The sequence below is a fragment of the Odontesthes bonariensis genome, chromosome 22 (genome assembly GCF_027942865.1).
Source record: "Odontesthes bonariensis isolate fOdoBon6 chromosome 22, fOdoBon6.hap1, whole genome shotgun sequence".
Taxonomy (NCBI): domain Eukaryota; kingdom Metazoa; phylum Chordata; class Actinopteri; order Atheriniformes; family Atherinopsidae; genus Odontesthes; species Odontesthes bonariensis.
The window spans coordinates 1,695,137-1,720,632 of NC_134527.1; the positions used below are offsets into that span (position 1 = coordinate 1,695,137).

The 25,496-nt window shown below is 39.4% G+C and overlaps 2 protein-coding genes across 2 annotated transcripts in view; one reads left to right on the forward strand and one right to left on the reverse strand.

The window, feature by feature from the left end:
- Positions 1 to 8,223, reverse strand: part of ptpa (protein phosphatase 2 phosphatase activator) — a 30,523-nt gene extending 22,300 nt beyond the window's left edge. The window contains exons 1-8 of the mRNA XM_075455291.1: positions 8,124 to 8,223; positions 6,554 to 6,663; positions 6,119 to 6,205; positions 4,790 to 4,915; positions 4,589 to 4,706; positions 3,758 to 3,857; positions 3,149 to 3,273; positions 633 to 733 (exon numbers count right to left, since the gene is read on the reverse strand). Of these exons, the coding sequence (XP_075311406.1) occupies positions 633 to 733; positions 3,149 to 3,273; positions 3,758 to 3,857; positions 4,589 to 4,706; positions 4,790 to 4,915; positions 6,119 to 6,205; positions 6,554 to 6,663; positions 8,124 to 8,148 (792 nt within the window). The 5' untranslated portion in view covers positions 8,149 to 8,223. The remainder of the gene's footprint in view (positions 1 to 632; positions 734 to 3,148; positions 3,274 to 3,757; positions 3,858 to 4,588; positions 4,707 to 4,789; positions 4,916 to 6,118; positions 6,206 to 6,553; positions 6,664 to 8,123) is intronic.
- Positions 8,224 to 8,585: 362 nt separating this feature from the next.
- Positions 8,586 to 25,386, forward strand: crata (carnitine O-acetyltransferase a). The gene is made up of 14 exons (XM_075455598.1): positions 8,586 to 8,815; positions 10,691 to 10,981; positions 11,235 to 11,353; positions 12,401 to 12,454; positions 12,646 to 12,811; positions 14,162 to 14,336; positions 15,557 to 15,735; positions 16,670 to 16,770; positions 18,776 to 18,895; positions 18,972 to 19,094; positions 19,191 to 19,326; positions 20,423 to 20,485; positions 21,017 to 21,154; positions 22,937 to 25,386. The coding sequence occupies exons 1-14, from the start codon at positions 8,789 to 8,791 to the stop codon at positions 23,150 to 23,152; spliced, it is 1,908 nt and encodes a 635-aa protein (XP_075311713.1). The 5' UTR covers positions 8,586 to 8,788; the 3' UTR covers positions 23,153 to 25,386.
- Positions 25,387 to 25,496: the final 110 nt, after the last annotated feature.

Here is a 25,496-nt window from a genome sequence, read left to right on the forward strand (position 1 = left end):
GACCAAAAACAAAATGGAGGCTGCAGAATGTTATCAACAGCATGGATCTGCGATAGCGTGCGGCTTTAACAGCTTTAACTTCTCTGATGGCAGTTTAAGTTCCAGGAGTTTTTTAAAATGGGATTAAACATTGACGTTTTGGGCCGTAAAACCCAAAAAGAAGAAAGTGAAATGTGCTAAAATAGTGCAGTTAGAGCTGAGGGAGCAGCAAAATGGAATAAATCTGTCATTGAGAGTAAAACCTTTCATACTGCACTAAGGGATCTGTTACTTGAGCCTCATAAAAGGAGTCTGACGCCCCTATAAAGCGGACTCACATCAGACAGTCGGGGGGGGAAGGTACGATTATTGTGGCATTAAACAGCAGAAACGAGATAAATCTTCCTGTTGCCTCCACTCATTTTTCCAAAGACATTCAGAAAGAAAAGATGAAGGACTGGAAGGAATCCTGATAACTTTCAGGAAAACATTCGATTGTTCATTTTCTTTATTTTCTTATCAAATGAGCTCAAAATTAGCTCAAATATAAAGGTCCTAAAACAATGTGCGTGTTTAAATATGAAACACAGGAGCCGACAGAAGAACAGATTCAGAATAGGATTTAGAGTGTAGAGAGAGTTTAATTTTCCCACCTCATTTATGAACTTGATGCACTCCAGGAACATGAAGTCGTGGTGGTGCTCGTTCACCACCCTCTCATCGATGAAGTGTCGGGGCTCCAGTGTTGGGTGATCTGAAGGCAGACCAGCTTGTAAGTCAACATGGTCACCACCAGGTGTTCCCATTCACCAGAACATTCAGCAACTCCAACAGGCACACAAGAGATCCAAAGACGTGTCTAAGAGTAATATAATAGTATTAATAATAATAATAATAATAATTAAAAAATATAATAATTTATGAAGAATAATATAATAAGAATGATATGAAGAGAATAACTTGATAAGAATGATAATATAATAAGGATAATATAATAAGAATGATATGTGACATGTGGACAGTATCTCAAATACAAAGCCAGCTGCACCTTTAATCTAAGTTTCACCCTTTAGAAATTTGGGAAAATGTGTTCTAAATAGGTGTACTGCTAAGTTTTTACTCGTCTTATTGAATCTAAGTTTTTAAACAAAGTAATATCATCAGATTTAGCAGAATCTGCTGTTTAAAGGTTAAAATCCTCCAACTGACCTGTTTTTAATGTGTAAATAAGTAATAATAAATAATAACACAGAGCAACTTAAGGTGTTGTCCTTGTTTCAGCATCGGCACAAAGATCCACGCTAACAGAGAAGATGCTCGGACACAAACTGATGTTACAGGTAAATTAAATGGACCAGATTTAAAAACTGATTTAAAACAGACTAAGTGGAAAACTTTACCCAAGGTTAAGAAAAATATATATATATCAGCCACTCTATGGAATTAAATCCCTGAAGGGTGCTTTCACACCTAACTGTACATAGTCTGTGTTTATGCAGGATAATATGGTAACCATGGTGACAGCGCGGCCATATTGGGCTCCTCGTCTCAATCAGAGATGGTGATGAGTTTGTGTCTTCTGTTTCTTTTACGATGTTATGAAATTATTATTTCTGTTTCTTCTTTCATAAGGATACAAAAAGGTAAAGTTAGGGTCGTCTTTTCTCCTCATCTGGTGGTTAAAATATCCTCCGATCTGTCGTCTTTTAGCACCACGACAGCAACATGACTGTCCAATCCGGGGGTTTCTCATAAGTTTCTCAAGTTAAAACCACTTTTGTTCTAAATAGGTAAATAAAAAAGGACCGGAACTGAAAGGAAAAGGCTTTTTAAAGCCAGTGCACAGACAGAGAGAAGGTTTCCCTGATGGAAGGACACTAACTAATTTAATAATGTAACTGAAGCTGTAAACTTAGAGATAAAACACTTGTTTTTAATGGGAGCAGCTGCACAGCTCTGTGTGCAGGATGAGTCCGACGTTGGACCGATGACCCCTAGTGGACAGAACCGTGCACTACACCACACTCTGCTGCTCTAACTGCCAATAAAAGGCAAAACACACTTCATATGTTGTTAAACATTAAAAAAATTATCTGTAGCAGTGTTTCACTCTCACTACGGACCGAGCTGCAGCCAAGAAATCAGCCGCAGCCGACCTTCAGGTTGTTAAAACTGGACAAGATCCAAAGAGTCTGTCCACAGGTGAAACCCAAAATAGGACTCCTAGTGGCTTGTTAACAGTGAACAAACAGAATGCCATGGCAACGTGTTTTCAGCAGTAGAGGCATCAGTAGCACCATGACGGCACCGTGTCGGCTTCGCCTTACATCCTCATATTAACCGAGCTCAGTAACCGGCTCTGCCAGAGGGTCAGAGATGCAGCAATCTGAATCTCTTTTAGTTTAGCTGAGATTTCCATGAGCTGATCAACTGATCAATCACAAAGAAGTCGACCCTTTTTTCGGACTCTGCCGGATGTTTTTGGAAGTTTCGAAGGTTTTAAACACTCATTTGAGAGGGTCTCCAGACAGAGGACGCTGTAAAGCCAAACTTAATGTCTGCTGCCTCATACTTTCTGATTTTAGTTGGCCAGTTCTTAGGTTTTTTTTGCAGCAGTGTCCACCACAGCAGGGCTGTTGGTCTGTTCCTTCGGTCTCTTCCTGGTCAAAAACAAATTTTGGCTAGCTACCTACACTCTAGCTTTAGGAGCAGAGCAGCTTGAGAGCTACGATGTTTTGACTGGCAGCCAATCAGAAAGACAAGCATGGAAAATAACATTTCGATATATTATTATAAATTGTATTTTACAATACTGAATAAAAAAATGTGACTATTTTTTATAATGATGTTTAAAAAAATTTGATTCTATTTTTGCATTTTTTTCTTATCTTCCCTCCAATTTTCTGAGCCCCCCCCAGCGCCCCCTGGCGGGCCCCCACTTTGAAAACCACTGTGCTAAGCAACGCCAACCTTCTGTTAAAAAGCAAATGTTTCGGTTATTCTTTGCTTATTGTAGAAGATTGTTGTTTATATGATTAAAATAAATGTACCTAATCTGTGAAATATAAATATAATTTTATAAATTGATATAAATATAAATGCAGTCATATTTAGCGCTTTACTGTCCACCTCCACACATGAACCCCTGCAGTGAACGGCACCATGTTACCTAGAAACTGGGAGCTTCCCCAGATGAAGGGCAGAAACTGGAAGTCATCCAGGCCCCACACCCCTTGGCTCCCAGCCGGCTCCATTCTGTAGGTTTTCTGCAGCTTCCGCATCACTGAAAGATACCTTCAACACACCAGCAGAAGGACGGGGGGGGGTCACCAAAGGGTCAGATTAACCAGAGGTTATTACAGAAACTAAAGAGAGGTGATGGGGAATCACAAGTTTGTGTTATCAAGCAAAATAAATAAAAATCTAAATACTCAACTCAACTCAAACTTTATTTATAGAGCTAACATTTAAAAACAACCAAAGTGCTGTACAGTTTAAAGCAGCATGGCTGATAAGAGAAAGAAATTAGGATAAATGCTAAAATACATAAACACAATGCCAGAAAATAAGATTAAAAAAAAAATATTTAAAAAAATTAAATAATACATTTTTGGAAATCATTTGATCACATTTTAACTTGCATTTCAGCATCTTTTAATTGTTTTTCTATGTGATCTGGACTACGAGTCTTTTAATAAAATCTATCTCTAATAACATTCATTTGATGGGAACACCAGTTTAACTGCACACTGTGGAACGGTTAACAGAAGCTGCTCACCTGTCGAAGACTTTAAAGACGATCGCGAGCTGATCGTCGACCCTGAGAGCGCCGACCTTACAGAGGCAGCAGAGGAAAGCTGCGAAGGCTGCTTCATGACCTGAAGAGACGGACAAACTGAGCAGCTGTGTGCAGCTTCACACCAAGTCACCACAGGCGGCACCGTTCTGCTCGAAGTTACGATGAGTGAACATCAACAACAAGAATCAGTTTGCTTCCGTTTTCCTCGTTTTACCACTGAGAAATTCTACCCAGTTCAAGGTAACAAGGTTCACCTGAGGATGGATGGATGGATAGATAGATAGATAGATAGATAGATAGATAGATAGATAGATAGATAGATAGATAGATAGATAGATAGATAGATAGATAGATAGATAGATAGATAGATAGATAGATAGATAGATAGATAGATAGATAGATAGATACTTTATTCATCCCAATTTGGGAAATGATTGTGTTGCAGCAGCGTACTGTATAAAAGATATGTCGGCAGGCGGCAGCAGGCAGTGATATGAAGGGAGAGAAAATAGGGCCAAGAGATTGTGAGCTCTGACTTTTTCCTGGAGAACCATTTTGTGATGCAAATGTATTACTCTGTTGAACGCATATTGTTTTGAGAAGCAAAACGCTTTATTTTTTAAACCCCAGCCAACTAGCCGGACTACCTTCATCAACACCAAAACGAGGCTGGAACTCTGCTCACAGGACGCAGCAGGGGGTAAGAAGATGTTCAGAAATGATGTTGCTGATATGGGATGTCACACAGCTTCATGTCAGAAGAGGCGAACTGTCCCTTTAAATATGGGCAGGGGCACGCAGCACGGGTACCTGTTCCGTAGTCTATCCTGGTGGGGTTCCCCACAGACTCCTTCAGGTAGACGGCGATCTCCGGAGCCGCGGCGGTTCTGTCAGCAGGAAGCACGGCGGACACCAAGGCCTCGGCTTCCTGCACACACACAGAAATGTGAGCCGCCACCTGAAGCCGTTCATGAGTGCGCGTGATAAAAAAAAAAAACATGTGCAACCAACCTCCTCCAGTTTGGCGAACCAGGTTCTGTAGGCCTTGTTGCCAAAACGTGAAGGCTGGTCGACGGGAGGCGTCTCATCTATCCATCGGTTCAACGTCTCCAGAAGATCCAGCAGCTTCTCCACCGTCTGTCACACAACACAGGAAAGTTCCAAAAGCTAAGCTGTGCATTTACTTTGAATTATCATCAAAAACTGAGCTCAAGTAAGCGCTTTTAACCCGACATATTATCATAATCATGAATGAAAAGTGCAGATATCAGTATTGAAAACTGTGAAGAGTAAAAACGCTCCGACGCTGCTGAATGACTGACACACAAATGTAAATGTATTTTATTTCTACAGCCCTTTACAGACAATCCTTACGGTGTACCAAAGTGCTTTACAGCAGGTAATAAATAAAGAGAAGGAGAAGTAAAAACAAATAAAAACAATAAAAGAACAGTGAAAGCAATAAAATACAACAAAATCAAATAAGATAAAAGTGTCATCATACTACTGGGTATTAAAAGCAATGCTTTCAGTGAAGAAAATGATTAAACAAATCCATCAAATATTTTTGTTTCCAGCCTCTAAAAGGTGAAAATCTGCTGCTTCAAATCTGTTTTAAACAAAAGGATTCGATGTTGTGATCTCAGAAAAAAACTGATCTTTAGCCAAACGAATCAACAAATTGAATAAAAATCTAAAAACGAATCGATCGGTTGCAGCTTTATTTAAATGACCTATGAATCCATATGTAAATGTGGATGTAAATGTACTTTATTTCTACAGCCCTTTACAGACAATCTTTACGATGTACCAAAGTGCTTTACAGCAGGTAATAAATAAAGAGAAGAAGAAGTAAAAACAAATAAAAACAATAAAAGAACAGCGAAAGCAATAAAATACAACAAAATAGAATAAGATAAAATAAGATAAAAGTGTCATCATACTACTGGGTATTAAAGCCATCCTAAATAAGCAGGTTTTTAGCCTGGATCTGAAGAGGCCCAGGTCAGAAATAAGACGCAGCTGGACGGGGGGCTTATTCCAGAGCCTGGGGGCAGCTTTGGGAAAAGGCTCGCTCACCCCAGGGTTTGTATTCTGACCTGGGCACTTCCAGCAGAAACTGATCTGCTGACCTCAGAGCTCTACCAGGACTGTTAAAAGCTCAGATAAATACGATGGGGCGAGACCGTAAGAGCTTTTTTTTCACAAGTCTGTAAGGAGCAGCAGAAGGAGGCAGAGTGAGGGTCTCTCTCCCTCACACACAGCAACACAAAGATCTTTTACAGCCAAACAAAATGTTTAGAAAGACTTTTAAATAAGCCGGTGACAGTAAAGACGTACCTCTGAAACTTTATATTCACATGTGAGCTTCTTTCCCTTCACACCCTCATTCAGCGTCAGGATGAACCCTATGTAGTCTGCATAGGCCTGCAGAAAGCAGGCATGTTGGAAAATGACATGTATCAAGATGTGCATCAAAAATGTACAAGCAAGTTTTAAAATAAAGATCAGGTAAAATAATTTGACTGATTCACTGCCCTAAACTACAGTATGTTCCAAAATGAGAGCCTAAAACAGACAAAAAAAGTCATCACACAACACAGTTTACTTCAAATTAATCTCAATGTTTCATACATAAATGCAGATTTATCAACATTTTCAGAACTTTCCTTGAACCCTGCTCTGAGGAACAACACGATTTACAGGCTGCATGTGATTTATAAACCCTTTCATCGTGTAGTTTGAAGGGAAAAAAGCCTTCTGGATGCGACCTACCTGAGATCGTTTCCATTTTCCCATGTCAGGCACCATGCTGACTTCTTTTTTGGGCACCATGAAGCTGATGCTGAATGTGACTTCAGGTGCTTCATCTTCAGGAGTGGATCCTAAAATAATTAAGAGCCAAAACTTTATCTTCAGTAAATTACAAATCCAGATATTTAGGCCCAAATACGACAAAGCACTTCTTTTTTTTTTACCAAAATATTCATGGAAATAATGTAAGCCAGTGAGCAAACTGAAGTGAGATCTTATTGATTGAGGATTTTCCATGACTAATTCATCTTATAGTGTGTCTTAGATACAATACCAGTTACTGGGCAACAGAGTGGATTAGTTGGCAAAAGTTTAGAAGCATTTATCCAATCCAATCCAATTTTATTTATAAAGCACTTTACAACAACCTCAGTTGACCAAAGTGCTGTTCAGAAAAATAAAAACAAAAAAATTAAAAGAATAAAATACAAGAATAAATGAAAAGACATAAAACAGCTATATAATCTAAAAATAAAAATAATACTAAAATATAAATACTAAAATATTTATAACCCGTTCTGATTCACTAATTGAATGCATGGTTCCCATGGTAACGCACGACCTACATATTGTGTGACCGCCAATCCTTTTTGGGTAATTCTACAGGTTTTGACAGTTGTAGTAGGCGCGCATTGATGACGTCATAGACGCGCGCCATGTAGAAAGCCCCCGATAGCCCCGGATAACAACAACACGGCAATTCTGAGCTAACAGTGCAATAGTACGCTTTCATTCATTCATTCATCTTAAAGTACTGGTGAAATAAAGACAGATAATGCCTTATTTAGAGGCTGTATTGTCTCTGCCCTGTTCTCTCCCGTTATATGGATAAACGACTGTTATCGGTGAGTAGATTAACGTATTTAATGCCAGAAATAAGGTCCAGGTTTAAAAAAAAAATCGAACTTCCCCTTTAAGTTAACTGGAGTATTACCATTTTAATGCGCTACTAATTACAACAGACGTTAACAAATCAGGCATTAAAGAGGTTGGAGCTCCTTATTTGGTTAAATTAAGGTCTAAAAGTTCACCTCTGCCTCCAAAGTTCTACTCCCTGTATCTCACTCAGCTTCCCCCTGACCCAGAACAACAGCAGCACACCTTGTTTAGGTTGTATTACCCACAGACTTCTAAATACGGATTATCTAACACATTCATTTAAAATAAAAACATTCAAATTAAGGGATGCAGCAGTGAAAACTGTCTTTTGCTATTTCATCCTCTGCGCGACCCAAACTCCTCTTAACAGCCGAGAAGCTGTTTTTTTTTAAGTCTGTTAAGCAGTGCTTAATAATGCCAAGAGTACAAGTTCAAAACAATGAGCAAATTAAGCACAACAGCAGGTCTGTGGGTGACTATGGGTCCAGCTTTTTGCATGGCATACGCAGGCACGTGCCTTCCTGAGTTTAACAAGTTGATTCCCACGTGGTAAAGCAGAGCATCTGCTCGCGCTGAAGCTTTTTCACAAGTGGGAGCAAAAAGCAGCGCAGAACTTGGAAGTCCTGAGCAGAAGCATCCATATCAGCTTTACCTGACTGCTGCTCTGTTTCCGCCATGGCGAAGCTGACTGTCTTCTTCGTGGAGTTTTTTCCGGTAGATTTAAAAATAGCCGATGCTCATTACTGCCACCTAGAGGTCAGGGGCTCTTGTGTACTGACAACACAAAGTATTGGAGGTTTAATTTGAACTATTAAATTGAACAATAAATTCTAGCAAATAGTTATTTTGTGTTTTCACAAAATGAATATATATATGTACATATATATGATATAAAAATGTATATATGTTAAGTAGAAATGACACAAAAATATAAACAACATACATCTATTTAATCTAGTTTAACGTTTTGTAGTGTATGTCGGTTCTTTCAGCACCCGCAGTATTCAATGGAAGTGCTCCTGCTGCATTAATAACTCGGTAACTCGGTCATGTATCCCACCTAGCTCTTATTTATGGCAGTATTTATGACACCTGACTTTTACAGCTTGGTCATTTTAAGCATGCTTTCTGTGCAGCGGCTGCGTTGCTTTGTGCAGTGAGCGCAGCTTCGGGGTTTTACACCGCTCTGCCTCCGGGTTTGTCTGCAGACTTTCTGGCTGTTTCCACACAGAACAAACACACCGGGCGGAGGAGCTACACCTTGCTGGACTTGGATCCCAGATCGCAGCCTGTGGGCGGATCTTTCACCGGCGCAGAATGTGGGGCATTTGCAGCAGAACTGTGGTGAGTACGAACAACGTCATGTCTGCTTATGTTGTTAAACTACCTTTTTCTGACTGCCTGCGAATAATGACATTGACTTGAGTCTCGTTTATCCTTTTTAAAATAGGTTTAATGACTCTAAAAAAATATCAGTTAATATAATGGTAGCTAAATAATGCCGGAAAGTAGAGGAACGTTTGATAGCTAGCTGTTAGCATAGCTGTTAGCATAGCTGTTGTAGGAGATAACGGTCGTTATTGAACAAGCTAACCGAACTGGGTCAAAGGTGACTCGTGTTAGCCAACAACAGACCCAGTTCTTCTTCTTCTTCTTGTAATTTATTGGCGGTTAGCATCCGTAATGTTGTATTACCGCCACCAACGGTACAATTATGTAACTGCGGGTGTGGCGCGTCGACGAAGGAGTGACAAAATCAAATTAAAAAAAAAAAAAAAAAAAAAAAAAAAAAATATATATATATATATATATATATATATATAAATAAACAATTCACTAAATAAAAAAAATAAACTAAATCCTTTCAAAAAGTCCTGTAGTCTTTAAGAAATTAAACACAAATCTCCAAGCTGAGGGCACAGAAAAGGAAAGTAGTCCTGGTACAGACCCAGTTAAAGCATGACTGACAACATATTCACTTTATTTGTTCTAAGCATCACGAATAAGAAAACTTTGAGGACCATTTAAACACATTATGGTTGCATGTGTGTTCCTACCAGCTGTCACACATTTTAGTTGGTTTGAACTTGTTGCTTTTTGATGTGTTTTTATTACTAAAAACTGCACCTGGTTAGGTTTTTGATGGGTTTGAAAGTCTGCAAACTTTGTCTGTTTATGCTCCAACTTACAATTTAAAGATCCGTGATCAAATGCATTTATCGAGCATCTGCTGTTCAGTGTTTTTGGTCAACATTAGTTGCCTTTTTAGTGATGTGAAATAGAAATTCACAGTTAACCCTCCTGTTGTCTTGCGGGTCCAAAGTGACCCACTAGCATGTTTAGCTGTAGAAAAAATACCTTAAACTATCTTTTTCCAACTTGAAATGTTCTGACTTTTCCTAAAGGGACCCCATCATTAGAAAAAGTCATACTTTATTTTTGTTTATGTTTCCATGTGGGCTGTACACCACTAGGGTACAAAGATTGTCTCATGGGTCATTTTTGACCCGTGAATTATTTAAACACCAGAAAAAAGTTCACTGTTTTTTTCCCTTTCTATATAATTAATTCAGAAGTAATTACTTCACATTTATATAGTTGCAATAATAAACCTTTATTATGTAAAAGAAAACTGAGAAAACAAGAAAACTGTTGGTCCAACAGTTTGTGGTTAAAAAAAAAAAAAAAAAGTGTAATCCTGAAAACTGGTGATTGTCTTTTTGTATTGTGTAACAAAAAATACATGATAAAAAATGTATTCAATTGAGCTGAATAGATAAATAACAGGTGGTTTCATCATACAAAATAGATTTTTGATTTAAAATTCAATTAAGTTGCTTTATTTTGGGGCTTTGGTAGGACGGGTCATTTTTGACCCGTAGGACAAAGGGAGTAAACACAATGTTAAGACCTCACAAAGGGTTAATACTTCTGACCACAAACATGTTGGCATTTAAAAAATACTTTTTGCAACTGACTCGTAAACCTGCATTTATTATATGCTATATATATATATGCTATGTGCTATATACTATACTGTAGATTTGTTTATAGCGAATGTTTATTCTCTATTTTTATTCTATTCTATTTGCTTGTTTCTCCTTTAATTGTTTACATATCTTTTATACTGTAGGCTGTTGCAACACAATCATTTCCCAAATTGGGATGAATAAAGTATTTATCTATCTATCTATCTATATTTGTGTATTTTTGGGCAAGGTGGGAATGGCGAAGACCGGCGGGTCCGTTCGACCCCAACACCTGGTCAAGCCCGTATCAGCGACTCGGGTGGCTGGCAGATACCTGAGCCACCAGAAAGGGTTGCCATGTCTGCCCGTGCCCCCTCTGCAGCAGACCTGTGAGCGGTACGTCACCGCTCTGGAGCCCATTGCAGACGCCGATGAGCTGATGCACACCAAGAAGCTGGTGGAAGAGTTCCAGAAAGCAGGAGGGCTGGGAGAGAGGCTGCAGAAAGGCCTCGAAAAGAGAGCCCGCAGCACTGAGAACTGGGTAAAACTGAGCCAGAAACTTTGGGCATTTCCATATAATCTGCACATATCAGAGGCTTTGTGACTTGGTACTGTATAAATGAATGATATATCTGATTTAATTAAATGTAAAAAAAGAACTTTACATGAAAAAAACGTCTAATTTTCCTCAAATCTTCGAAGGCAAACTTGGATTGTTCCTGTTTGTCTGATAAGCTTCTTTATCTCAGCCTGTGATTCACTCAGTCTGAGTCTGTGTCTCTTTGTTTCTGGAGCTGTCAGAGTGGTGGGTGCAACTCGCTTATCTGGAGTACCGAATGCCTGTGGTGGTCCACTCCAGTCCCGGGCTAGTCTTGCCCCGCATGGACTTCAACGATAAGCTGGGACAAATAAGGTGATCAAACACAAAGTGAAGGTGGTTCCATGTTCGGGGACTATTTTACTGTTTCGTTTTAGTGTTTCTTTCTTTTATGTTTACAGTTATTGAGGTTAAAGTAACAACCAAACGAGCCATTTACAGTGTTTCATAAAGCCTGACGCTGTGTTTCACACAAAGTAAATTATTGTGTGTTTATTCGATGTGGACACATACCAACCTTAAAGGGACAGTTCGCCTCTTCTGACATGAAGCTGTGTGACATCCCATATCAGCAACATCATTTCTGAACATCTTCTATACTTCTATACTCCTGAAGTACCACAACAGAGTCATTGCAAAGTAAACACACAGGTGTGGCGTCGGTGGTAAAATAAAACGGTATCTGTCCGTTAAAACGACGGTTTTCATCGTCTGAGGGTTGAGAGAGACGTACTTTTCCAGTTGGAACCTGCTAACATGGTTCTATCAGTAACTTTCAAAACAACGTGCTGCCATGATCTACTGTAGGAATTCTGAGCTAATTTTCACGAACTGTGTTTTTCATGGTTTTGCTCTGCTTTTTTTGGCTGAACCACAAGTTGGGCCACTCGGGTTATTGCTTCTGGGCCGCATGTGGCCCGCGGGCCGCCATTTGAACAGCCCTGGATTAAATGAATAATCATATTATAATATGTATGTATATATATAATATATCATATTAGAATAATCATATTACTAATAACATTTGCACAAATATCATCATAGTACAATATAATGTAAATTATCCATATCCCCGTTATTGTTATACCGTTATTGTTAAATGTACAAATCTGTTTTTATTTAGTTTACTGATGTTTATTATTATTACTATTATTATTATTTACCCTACTCTTCATACTGTAGTTTTGTATATAGCTGATGTTTATTCTCTATTTTTATTCTATTCTATTTGCTTGTTTTTACTTTAATTGTTTACATATCTTTTATACTGTACGCTGCTGCAACACAATAATTTCCAAAATTGGGATGAATAAAGTACTTATCTACTGTATCTATATATCTATCTATATTCTCGCTCTTTAGGTTTGCTGCCAAACTCATAGCAGGTGTTTTGGACTTTAAGACGATGATCGACAAGTGAGTACAGCTTTCTGTCTTCCAGTGATAAATCAAAATATTTTGGTGTGCACTTTAAATTAAACATATTCCTTTAAAAAAAAGATTTTCCAATGTTTGTGATCAATTATCGTTTTCTTATTCAGACTTTATTGTGTTTGTCATTGTTTGGCTGTGTAAGCATTTAATGACACAACTTGTGTGTTTTTCAGTGAAACGTTGCCAGTAGAGAACATGGGAGGGAAGCCCCTGTGTATGAACCAGTACTACGAAGTACTTTCATCGTGCCGCATCCCCGGATTAAAGAGAGACTCCATAGTGAACCATGCCAAGAGCTCCCAGCCTCCCAAACACATCTCTGTGACTCACAACTTCCAGGTGAGGAGCGCTGCTTTAACCCCTCATACCTGATTTAAAACACAACTTCATTTATGAAAAGGGACATTTTTGTCCCCTTTTAAAACGACCTAAAAACATCATATGTTAATATTTTTTTCCGCTTTTTTTTTTCGTAGATATTTTATTCCACTTCAGTTCTGATCATAACTATCAAGTTTTTAATTATTTTCAAAAATTTAACCCTTTAAATACTGGTTTATATGATGTAAACGCCAATTTCTGTAAAAAAAAAAAAAAACTCACAAAAACTGCTGTATTTTCAATATATGGAATGCAAAGTAGAATTGTTGATGGGGGGTAATTATGGTCTGGGATATGTCAATGATCAGCAACAACATTGATTTTTAATTTTTTTTGCTATGTTTGATTTAACAAAAAAAAAAAAAAAAAACTCCTTAATTTCTGAAAAGGGACATTTTTAACAGACTCAATAATTCCACTTAGCATTCCATATTTTGAAAATACTGGCACCTAAAGGCTTAAAATTTGGGCTAAAAAGTTCAAATTGGCATCTAAAGGGTTAATTTTTTTTAAAAAATAATTGAAAACTTGGTGGTTATGATCAGAATTGAAGTGAAGTGGAAGAAAAGATTTCTGAAAAAAAGTGGGAAAAAATATTAACATATGGTATTTTGGGGATCATTTTAAAATGTCCTTTTTCAGAAATGAAGAAATTTCATTTATTTATTTATTTTTTAAATCAGGCATAACAAAAAAATTAAAAATCCCTAAAAAAAAAAAAAAATCAATGTTGTTGCTAATCATTGACATATCCCAGACCATAATTATCCCTACTCAATAATTCCACTTTGCATTCCAATTTTGAAAATACTGGCACCTAAAGGCTTAAAATTTTGGCTAAAAAGTTCAAATTGGCATCTAAAGGGGTATTTTTTTTTTTTTTTTTTTAGATAATTGAAAACTTGGTAGTTATGATCAGAACTGAAGTGGAATAAAAGATTTATGAAAACAAAAGTGGAAAAAAATATTAATATATGATGTTTTTAGGTCGTTTTAAAAGAGGACAAAAATGTCCCTTTTCAGAAATTAAGGAGTTTTTTTTTTCTACACAATGAAAAATTGCATTGTATATGCTGTGTGTTTTGAAATTCGAAAAAATAGTCAAAAATGCACAACTGGACCAAATATGATGAGTATCACTATCTACAGTGTGAAATTAGAGGAGAAAGTTCACCTCAAGTGGAGAAAAATGTCCCCTATCAGGGATTAGGTTAAAGCCCTCTGGGCCATGTGGCAGGTTGACATTTTTCCAGCTCCAGCTGTTTGTTACCTCTGGTAAAACTCAACCTGACCAGCTGTGGATATCAGTTCTTCCAGCTGGATGTGTATAACAGCGATGGGACGCCACTGACAGAAGATCAGCTCCGCCATCAGCTGGAGAGGATCTGCAGTGCGTCACAGGAGATGAACGCCGAGCCTGTCGGCATCCTCACCACCCAGCACAGAGACAGCTGGGGCGAGGCCTATCTCAGGCTCATAAAGGGTGAGTCCGCTCAAACCTCCGACCCTCTGAGCCACTGTGCCAAAGGTTGCTGCAGAACCAGCATCGTTTTCCAGTGGCTGTGTTTTCTGGGCCGTGCACAGGCTGAATTAACCGTCTGTTAAAAGATAACCAGGGCTGTGTTCGAAACCGCATACTTCTCATACTTCTCCTACTTCTCCTACTAACTTTTTGAGTTAGTATGCGAGTTTGAGTAAGCGAGATGTTCCCGGATGCATACTAGATTCTCCGAAATGTTGGGTATGCATGCACGTGTTCTACTCTACTTACAAATAAATCTGTTGAAATATCTGTTGAAAACATTTTGTGTGGATGTTTTCTTATGACTTTTCCAATATGGAATATATCCAAAATTCCCAAGCTTAACTTCCCATGGAAATTTACCGGAAGTTTTCCGCCCCATTGCAACCCTAGTAAGAACAAGTGTTGGGAAAAATGTTGTTTCATACACTCGATAAGAAAGGGGCTGTTGGTGTAGGGCTAATGGTGATTTCAGTCACATTCGCTAACCTGTCGGTCTTTGAATTCTTTATAAAGCAGCGAGGTGCTTTGCCATGTTAGACGTGTTCCCTCCCTTCGTCTGCACTCCGCTGTAGCGTGTCTTACACACCGGCTTCAGTGTCTGTCGGCTTGCCCTCACTATCTGCGAGGGAAGCAAAATAATTCCAGATTTCGCTTCTCCCGTCTTTTTGGTTTACAAGCCGGGGGCGGTCGGCAGGAGTTTCCGAACTTGTCGCCATCTCTAGCGTTACTCTCTCCCTCCCTCACTGCTCACCTGCTGCTGGTGTAGCTGAGGAGGAAAGCCAGTTAGCCCCGCCCACCAGCCCCTGCGTGCATGGAGTGTGACCAGAGAATGACCGACTCGCTGCACAGACACAGAACGTTATTTTAAGAGAAGTATCGACACCAAAATAAGACCTTATCACGTCGTTTTTTGCATCAGGGTATCGTGATACCTTTCTAGTATCGGTATACCGTCCAACACTAAACTGGACAAAAGTCTGTGCACAACTGCACATTCAAAACGAATGAGTAGGTGTGTACAGACCTTTGACAGGTACTGTATTTTAGATTATTCAAGTTTAAGTTATTCAACAGCAGATTATCAGGAATTATAGTTCTGTAAAGGAATAAAATCTCAAGCTGTTTAAGTCTGACACTTATAATACGCGAGAACCCTTTTGTGTACTTTTTGTGTCCAGATAAGACCAACAAAGAGTCCGTCGCAGCTATCCAAAAGAGCATCTTCACCCTGTGTTTGGATGGAGCTACGCCTGAAGTAACTCAGGAGATGTCCCGCAGCTGCGCTGCCGTCCAGATGCTGCACGGAGGAGGCAGCCGGTGGAACAGCGGCAACCGCTGGTTCGACAAGACGCTGCAGGTGACCTCACGCTTTATCTAAAGGGAACGCATCAGTCAGCAAAGCTTCAAGGCAAAGCACTGGGTCTCAAGCCAAATAAGGACACAAAGTTTTTCAGAAGCTTGTTTTTACTCGTTCAGTGTTCTTCCGGTTGGCAGCAAACCGGGTTTTTTACGTCCTCGACTGGGTGGAAACGTCTTGTGAGGTTTGATTTGTGCCAGTTGGATTTCTGGCTCAGCCGTCTCCCTCCTCTGTTATGTGGATGCTGCACTTGCCCTTTTCCAAGTCTCCTTCCGTTTTCCATCATTATGTTCTGATCAGCTAACATCCAGACAACATCTGGATACATCTGAGGTACCACCCCGAAGGATTTTTGGTCTATATCTGGCAGCTATAGTATAACCTGCTGCATCTTGTACAGGTGATGCTCCAAGACTTTCTGTTTCATACAGATTCTGAACAGCTTGTCCAGCCATTAGAATTTGGCTCAGATTATTACACTCTACTCCTTTTTTAATTTTTTTTAGTTTCTTACACATCGCTCTCATGAACCGACCGTCACCTTTCCAATTCCTGGACGTTACATTGGAATGAAACAAATGTCACTCACATCCGCTCAAATTGAGCGTGCACTATGAAATCCCCGGTTTAGTCGAGCTTTGTCAGGCTTTCTCCGGTGTTCTCCACCAGATGAGAAGCAGCAGGTCCCTGCAGAAGCTTTCAGTATTCTCTTATTCCGGTGAAGATGGCTGACGTTTCAACATGTTGCTTATAAATATATATTTATGTACATACCCTTCCTCATTAAGCAAGCTACATATCTCCGGAAAATGATTAAATAATGAGTAAGCATTGATTTTCTCCACTTTGCTGATTTCTTACATGTCATGTGAACAAAACTCAGTAAAGGGGAGTCCAGTAACCACATTTCTTTCTTTTTTTTTTTTTTTTTCAGTTTATTGTTGGAGAAGATGGGACGTGTGGTGCAAACTATGAGCATGCCCCAGCCGAGGGCCCGCCCATTGTGGCCTTGATCGACCATGTGGTGGAATACACGTAAGCACGCCAAAGATTATCGGTGTCGGGACATTTCTGCCAGTTTTCAGCAGGTGTTGCACATCACAGCCACAGGTGGAAAACCTTTATTTTAGGGCTGGGCGAGTTAACTCGTTATTATCGCCTTAACTCGTTAATTATTTAACGCAGATACATGTTTTATCACGCATTAACGCAGGTTTTAATATTTATTTTATTATTGTAAAAGTCTGCTGCGGATCCGGAAAAGAAAGTAATCAGCGGATCCACCAAACATGGGCTGTGTTCAAAACCACATACTGCATACTTCCATACTGCATACTGCATACTCATCGATCAGACAGTATGCAGAGCGTTTACCCACAATGCATCTCGCTCTTGTCCGAGCCGAAATCAGCCGCCCTGAACCTGATTTCTCTTAAAGGGGAATTCCTGTATTTTCAACATTAAGCCTCATTTCTGAGTCGTCTGCAGTGTTTTAGAACCCCCCTCACCGCTTTTTTGATGTTTACTGCTTTCTCCGGTATTTGCCTAATTTTGATTCTTCTCAACCTGCTTCAGAACGGCAAGTCATGTGCATGTCTTAAAAGGTCCGTAAAAGCACAATAAACGTCCGTTTTCCGGACGTTTATTGCTGCCGGAAATGCTGCTAGGTGTATTGCATTTCCGGTGCGAGAGAACTACAATCATGTCCGCTATCGACGAACATCCAGTCTTCAATACAACTCAATGGGATTTACAAAATGTCAAATAAAACACGACAGAAGCAACTTTTCGCTACGAAATTTGATATGGATTACCAGTGCACACCAGTAACCACTCCGGTGAGCTGATGATTTTGAAAACGGACGTTTATTGTGCTTTTACGGACCTTTTAAGACATGCACATGACTTGCCGTTCTGAAGCAGGTTGAGAAGAATCAAAATTAGGCAAATACCAGAGACAGCAGTAAACATCAAAAAAGCGGTGAGGGGGGTTCTAAAACATTGCAGACGACTCAGAAAAGAGGCTTAATGTTGAAAATACAGGAATTCCCCTTTAAGCTCTAAACTCTGTAAACTTTAGCAACATTTGAAACATTTTCAGGAGAGAAAGTAGTCGTTTAGATCCCCAACGTGTTGAAAACCTGACAAAATACCGGCTGTTTACCATTTTGTTCCCACGAATTCGGCGCTACTAAAGCTAGCCGCAGTGAGCAACGCACTTCCGGTTATTGTCACAAAATAAAATACCCGTTGCCTTTTATCATAGGGAAAGCCATTAGGATACAATTGGTGCTTTTGTTTTGAAAACAGGAAGTGAACCTACCCTCGTTGTAGCTAGCTTGAAACTGCCGTTTTGACAGGAAATGACGATTGGCGACGTCACGTTACGTTGCATCTTGGGTAGTTTGAGTATGAGTAGTAACCTCATGATGCATACCCAACATTTAGGAGAATCTAGTATGCATCCGGGAACTTCTCGCTTACTCAAACTCGCATACTAACTCAGAAAGTTAGAAGGAGTAGTAGGAGTATACGGTTTCGAACACAAACATGGAGAAGGGTACGGAAATTTTACTCGGCCATTTTCATTTTAAAGTTCTTCCAGACGGCGGAGTGGACAGAACCAAAGTCATCTGTAAACACTGCCAAGTTGAATTGTCTTCTCAGCGTAGTAGTTCCAGTCTAAAATATCACTTAAAGGCAAAACACACAACTGATAGCAGCAAGTCATTCAAGGAAACAGACAGTGGAGCGAGGCTTCTACATAAAAACTACAGAAAGATGCTGATGTTAAAAGTGTGTTTGCACAACAAATGTTATGGCACTTTCATTCATATGGCAGCACATTTAAAATAAAGCTAAATGCTAAAAGCTATACTGTACACTACTTTTGGATTCATTTTTTGGATTCTGCGTACAAATGCGATTAATCGTGATTAATCAGGGAAATCATGTGATTAATTAGATTAAACATTTTAATCGTTGCCCAGCCCTGGTTTATTTCTACGTGTCATTTGTTTTCTGTTGTTTGTGTTGACAGGAGAAAACCAGAGACGGCTCGTTCCCCCGCGGCGTCTTTGCCCACGCCGCGCAAACTGCACTTCAACATCACGCCTGAGATCAAGAGCGACATCGAGGAAGCGAAACGCAGCATCGACACGTGAGCGCAGCGTTCTGGACGCATTCATCCTTCTTGTTCTGGCGCTCGCCGTCCTTAAACCTTTCTCCCTCCACAGATTGGCTGGAGACCTGGACATAAAGGTTATTGTGTTCAGCCACTTTGGAAAAAATGTCCCCAAAGCTCACAAGATGAGCCCTGATGCCTTCATACAGGTGGCGCTGCAGCTGGCCTTCTACAGGTAACAGAACAGATGTCCTCACCTGGTGTTCTTCACCTGATTTACTTGAGATGGGGCTGAACTTTAAGATTAGGGTTCCCTCTTTGCTGTTGGCAGGTTGTACCGGCGCTGCTGTGCCACATATGAAAGTGCCTCCCTGCGCATGTACAGACTGGGTCGTACCGACACCATCCGATCAGCCTCAAGTGCCTCGGCCTCCTTTGTGAAAGCCTTCGATAACCCCAGCACACAGGTCTGCATCTGTTTTAACACTAAACCAACCGGCTAACCCTAACCCCTGATACGGGAGTCTTTACTCAAATCTGAACACAAGAGCTGTGTTCCAAACCGCATACTGCATACTGCATACTGTATACTACAAACTGCATACTGCATACTGCATACTGCATACTACATACTGCATACTACATACTGCATACTACATACTGCATACTGCATACTACATACTGTATACTACAAACTGCATACTGCATACTGCATACTGCATACTACATACTACATACTACATACTGCATACTGCATACTACATACTACATACTGCATACTTTATACTACATACTTTATACTGCATACTACATACTGATCGATCAGACAGTATGCAGAGCGTTTACCCACAATGCATTTCGCTCCTGCCCGAGCCGAAATCAGCCGGCCTGAAGCTGATTTCTCTTAAGCTCTAAACTCTGTAAACTTTAGCAACATTTGAAACATTTTCAGGTGAGAAAGTAGTCGTTTAGATCCCCAACGTGTTGAAAACCTGACAAAATACCGGCTGTTTACAATTTTGTTCCCACGAATTCGGCGCTACTAAAGCTAGCCGCAGTGAGCAACGCACTTCCGGTTATTTTCACAAAATAAAATACCCGTTGCCTTTTATCATAGGGAAAGCCATTACGGTACAATTGGTGCTTTTGTTCTGAAAACAGGAAGTGAACCTACCCTCGTTGTAGCTAGCTTGAAACTGCCGTTTTGACAGGAAATGACGATCGGCGACGTCACGTTACGTTGCATCTTGGGTAGTTTAAGTATGAGTAGTAACCTCATGATGCATACCCAACATTTCAGAGAATCTAGTATGCATTCGGGAACTTAAAAAAAGTTAAAGTTAGTAGGAGTAGGAGTAGTAGGAGTAGTATGCGGTTTGGAACACAGCCACGGTGTTCAGGAGAGGTCGAGTCCTTGCTGCAGCATCTTGGGTTTGATTATGATCCAGGAAGAGAACATCAGACCATGTGAATGCATGAGTCCTGTTCCTGTTTATTCTAATTTCAGGAAATGTTAATGTTGTGTTTTACAGTTTAAAGTAACCTTTTTCTTGTTTTGCACAGAACATGGAGAAGGTGGATCTGATGGAGAAAGCTGTGAAAGCCCACAGGTCGTACACCAACATGGTGAGCCCTCACAACACCAGGGTTGGCAGATAGTCCAGTGGAATTCTGTCTTTAGGAATTGTATGTATTAAGGCCATTTAAATGTTACACTTTACTGAGTTGTAGGGGAGTTATCCCATACATCTGGTGGTTATTTAGAGTTCTATGTGAGAAAAACGTCAGCAAAGCATTCAGAACCCTGCAGAAGCCATTTTAAGCACATATTAAGCTTTTTATGGGCAGACTTTGAGCAGTTTATCCAGATGAATCTGAACAGATTTCCCAGAAGTTGTCAGCTTTGTCCAGGTGATGCAGATCTGCCCACCAACCAAACACTGTTATGTGTGGGGATTCTTACCTTGATCCACCGGAGGTTCTCCGTGCAGCAGCAAAGGGACGGCTGCTCATTTTACTTAGTTTTCTAACCTCATCACTCAGTCTAAATGTGTTGCAGTTGCTTCAGTCTTGTTGTTGGGTGCATTCACGCCCCCCTCAGTTGTGACTAATTTGATCTGAAAGTAACCTGAATCTGGTGAATTCTTTTGTCAACAGGCCATCAACGGCCAGGCCATAGACCGACACCTGCTGGGTCTCAAGTTGCAAGCCATTGAGGAAAAGCTGTCCATACCTGAGATCTTCAAGGATTCTGTTTACACCAAAGCGCTGCACTACCAGCTGTCTACAAGTCAGGTAAACGTTAGCTAAATGTTAGCTTCCTGCGCGCCTTAAACCAGAGGTAGAGCAGCCAAAAACTGTACTCCAGTAAAAGTACTGTTACTTCAGAATAATATGACTCAAGTAAAAGTAAAAAGTAGTCATCCAAATAATTACTTGAGTAAAAAAGTGCTCTGTGAAAAAACTACTCAAGTACTGAGTAACTGTTGAGTAACGTCTGATTTATTTAGTGCTTTTTTGTCTATTTTTTGCTTCTTTTGTCTGTTTTTGTGCTTTTTTTGTCTGTTTTTGTGCTTTTTTGTCTATTTTTTGCTTCTTTTGTCTGTTTTTGTGCTTTTTTGTCTTTTTTGTGCTTTTTTTTGTCTGTTTTTGTGCTTTTTTGCTTCTTTTTTGTCTATATTTTGCTCCTTTTTGTCTGTTTTTGTGCTTTTGTCTTTTTTGTGCTTTTTTTGTCTGTTTTTGTGCTTTTTTTGTCTGTTTTTGTGCTTTTTTGCTTCTTTTTTGTCTATATTTTGCTCCTTTTTGTCTGTTTTTGTGCTTTTGTCTTTTTTGTGCTTTCTTTGTCTGTTTTTGTGCTTTTTTGTCTTTTTTGCTTCTTTTTTGTCTATTTTTTGCTTCTTTTGTCTGTTTTGTGCTTTTTTTTGTCTGTTTTGTGCTTTGTTTTGTCTGTTTTTGGGCTTCTTTTTGTGACTCTTGGTGGCTGTTTTACCTTTTTTTTTTTTCTTTGCCAATTTGTTGTTGCTTTATGTCTTTGTTCTTTGTGGTTGTTGCACCCCTCTGTGGTCATTTTGTGTGTTAGACTCCAGTTGTGTTTTTTTTTTTTTTACAGCATTTTTTTTAGGTCACTTTGAGTCTTAAATTTATTCTTTTATTTATTCAACCAAGTCAAGTGAAATAAGGCAGCAGTCACAGAGAGAAAAAATGATTTAGTTATTAATCAGACAGACAAAAATACTAAATAATCATGTTTAGGCAAATTAGAGTTCATCCAATCGATAAAATAAATTAAAATGAATTAATTAATTACAAAATAGCTTAAATTAAAATAATCCAGGTAAATTCAAGAACTTCAATAAAAAATAAGAGACTTAGGAAATGTTTAAAACATATGTAACCCATATGTAACCTAAAAACAAACATTCACCTATCCATGGGGGGAAAACGAGTTTAGGAAACTTAGCGCTACATGTTTCCTCAAGTTAGATGTTGAGTTTCTGCTGAAATGTGCGTTTGTTTTGGTTGCCACAGAAGACACATAATGTAGCTGCTGTTTCTCACTCTTTGTAAGGTAAACATGCTTTCAGTATGAGGCCTCGTCTGCGTCTTCATTTCCCACCGTTGGTTCTGACATTTTTCATCTGTTTGTTTGTTTGCTACGACTGCTAATGCTAAAGCTAACCCGTCCCGCCGCTGAGATTGAGTACGGTCACGTGACCAGACTGCACGGCTGCGTCTGATTGGTGGAACACAGTCAGGTGGTAGAGCCTTTGGCGGAAGTCTCTCTCTCTGTCAGAATAAAACATTAAAATGAGGCGTACGCGGGGGGATAAAAATAATGAGGCGTAGAATACCAAAGAGGTAAGAAGAAAAGTAACCAGCTCATTGTAGCCTAATGTAGCGGAGTAAGAGGACAGTTTCTGCTGCACACATCTACTCAAGGAAAAGGAAAAAGTATAGAGATTTAAAACTACTCCTAGAAGTATAATGTTTTCAAAGTAAAATTTATCTCGTTACTACCCACCTCTGGTCATAAATGTAAAATAAAAGATGGTAAAACAGTTCTGTTTCCTTCTCAAGGTTCCATCCAAGACCGACTGCGTCATGTGCTTCGGTCCGGTTGTACCCGACGGGTACGGCGTGTGCTACAACCCTATGAACGACCACATAAACTTTGCCATGTCGTCCTTTAACACCTGTGAGGAGACCGACGCAGGACGCCTGGCGCAGGCGGTGGAGGGCGCGCTGATGGATATGAGGGCGGCGCTGGAACGAGCTCCCCGAGCAAAGCTGTGATTCCCGCCTGCAGAGAGGCAGCGGAGGCAGCAGGAACTTTGTGTTTAGAGTCCCAAACGGACGGATATCCGCCTTAGAGACGTTTCTGCTTCACTGAAAAAAGGAAAACGGCTGATTCCAGAGCAGTTAGTCAATTTATTGAAAAGGAATCTGCAGTTCCATTTGGACTGTTGCTCAGACACCATTTTAAATCAATCAATAAAGAATCCGGTTCATACCGGTGTGCCTTAGACCTGTGAAAGATGAGGTCAAAGGTCAAAGCAAAGCTGCAGGACCGTGTGGCCTTTGGCTTGATTTCAGTCAAAAGTTATTAATAAAAAAAAAAGAGATAAGTGGTGATATAAGTCACCGTCTTATCTGCGGCAACACATTCAACATGGCTGCCCCCACCTGTAGGATTGGGTGTAAAGTAAGGGAATATTATCTGAGCTGAAAGCTTTAGGTCTCTGCAGAGACCCCTGAGACACGGACCCCGTCATTGGGCCGTAAATCAGGCTTCTGCACATTTCATTTCATCTCATTTCTGCACCAGGAAAATCCACAAAGCAAACCGATCGGCCTCGATGTTAAAGAGTGAAACCGCAAAGAAATCGATCAACTTTCTGGATGTTTACAAGCGTTTTTATTCTAGATGTTTTTTTAAATGTTTGACCCTTAAACCAGGAGAACGGATCACACTGGAGTGATGCAGGCATTCATTAAGATGTTAATAATGAGGTTTATTTGGGCATTTGTACAGCAACAATGGGCCAACGTTTCCCTGTCAGAGGTCCAGCTGCTGGCCTCCTCATTCCCCAGATGTTCCCAGGCTGCGCAGAAGGGTTCAATATCGCCCAGTTCCAGCTATTTTCAGGCACGTCGTCATCAAACTCAAGATAAAAAGTAAAAAGGCTTTTAAAGTTCTAAAATATTACAAATCATTGAATTCTGCTGCTGATGACATTAACTTTTGGGTTTATATTCAGTTCAAAGTATGTTCCTTAACCCTAATCCCTGATGGGGGACATTTTTCTCCACTTGGGGTGAACTTTCTCCTCTAATTTCACACTGTAGATAGTGATACTTATCATATTTGGTCCAGTTGTGCATTTTTGACTATTTTTTCGAATTTCAAACACACATCATATACAATGCAATTTTTTATTGTGTAGAAAAAAAAACTCCTTAATTTCTGAAAAGGGACATTTTTGTCCCCTTTTAAAACGACCTAAAAACATCATATATTAATATTTTTTTCCACTTTTGTTTTCATAAATCTTTTATTCCACTTCAGTTCTGATCATAACTACCAAGTTTTCAATTATTTAAAAAAATTGTAACCCTTTAGATGCTAATTTGAAATTTTTAGCCCAAATTTTAAGCCTTTAGGTGCCAGTATTTTCAAAGTATGGAATGCAAAGTGGAATTATTGAGCGGGGATAATTATGGTCCTGGATATGTCAATGATTAGCAACAAAAATTGATTTTTAGGGATTTTAAATTTTTTTATTATGCCTAATTTAAAAAAAAAAAAACTCCTTACTTTCTGAAAAGGGACATTTTTGTCCCCTTCTAAAATGATCCCCAAAATACCATATGTTAATATTTTTTTCCACTTTTTTTCATAAATCTTTTCTTCCACTTCAGTTCTGATCATAACTACAAAGTTTTCAATTATTTTCAAAAATTAACCCTTTAAATACCAGTGTATACGAGGTAAACACCAATTTCTGTTAAAAAAAACACACAAAAACTGCTGTATTTTCAATGTATGCAATGCAAAGTGAAATATTCTATGGGGGGTTATTAGGTCTGGGATATGTCATTGATGAGCTACAACATCAGTTTTTACAGCTTTTTAGTTTTTCTGCAACGGCAGATTACAGAAATGTCAGAACTCCCATTCCTTTAGTTTTAAATCAGGTCTGAGGGTTAAGTTGATATCAGAAGTCTTCACACCACCAACAATCGGACTTAAATTTGGGTTGTTGGACTCACCGTGAAGTGCTCTATGCAATGGGCGTGCCCTGTCACTCCATGCATAATCAATGCTGCTGTTGCATTAAAAATGCAACAAATTTGAAGTGTTTTGTGTTGGCTGAGCCAGTTTGTCTTTGTTAACATTCAGACGGTTTAATGGAAGAGATTATGGAAATAAAGCTGATTTTACTGCCTTAAAGTTGTACCGTAACAATAAGATTGTTGTGAGTTTTTTGACATTTCCTCCTGAAATAAATGCTAATATTTCAAATCACTTTTCACCTTTTTATAATTTTTTTCATTTTATAGATACACAAAGTATAAAAATCACGTGTGAACAAAATCATTGTTTGTTATCAACTGGTGATTCTGAAATGATGCATGG

Coding starts and splice junctions, on each gene's coding strand:
- crata (XM_075455598.1), top strand. CDS start 8,789: ATGTGGGGCATTTGCAGCAGAACTGTG. Junction 11,354..12,400: donor GATAAGCTGGGACAAATAAG/GTGATCAAACAC, acceptor CTCGCTCTTTAG/GTTTGCTGCCAAACTCATAG. Junction 21,155..22,936: donor ACCAGCTGTCTACAAGTCAG/GTAAACGTTAGC, acceptor TTCCTTCTCAAG/GTTCCATCCAAGACCGACTG.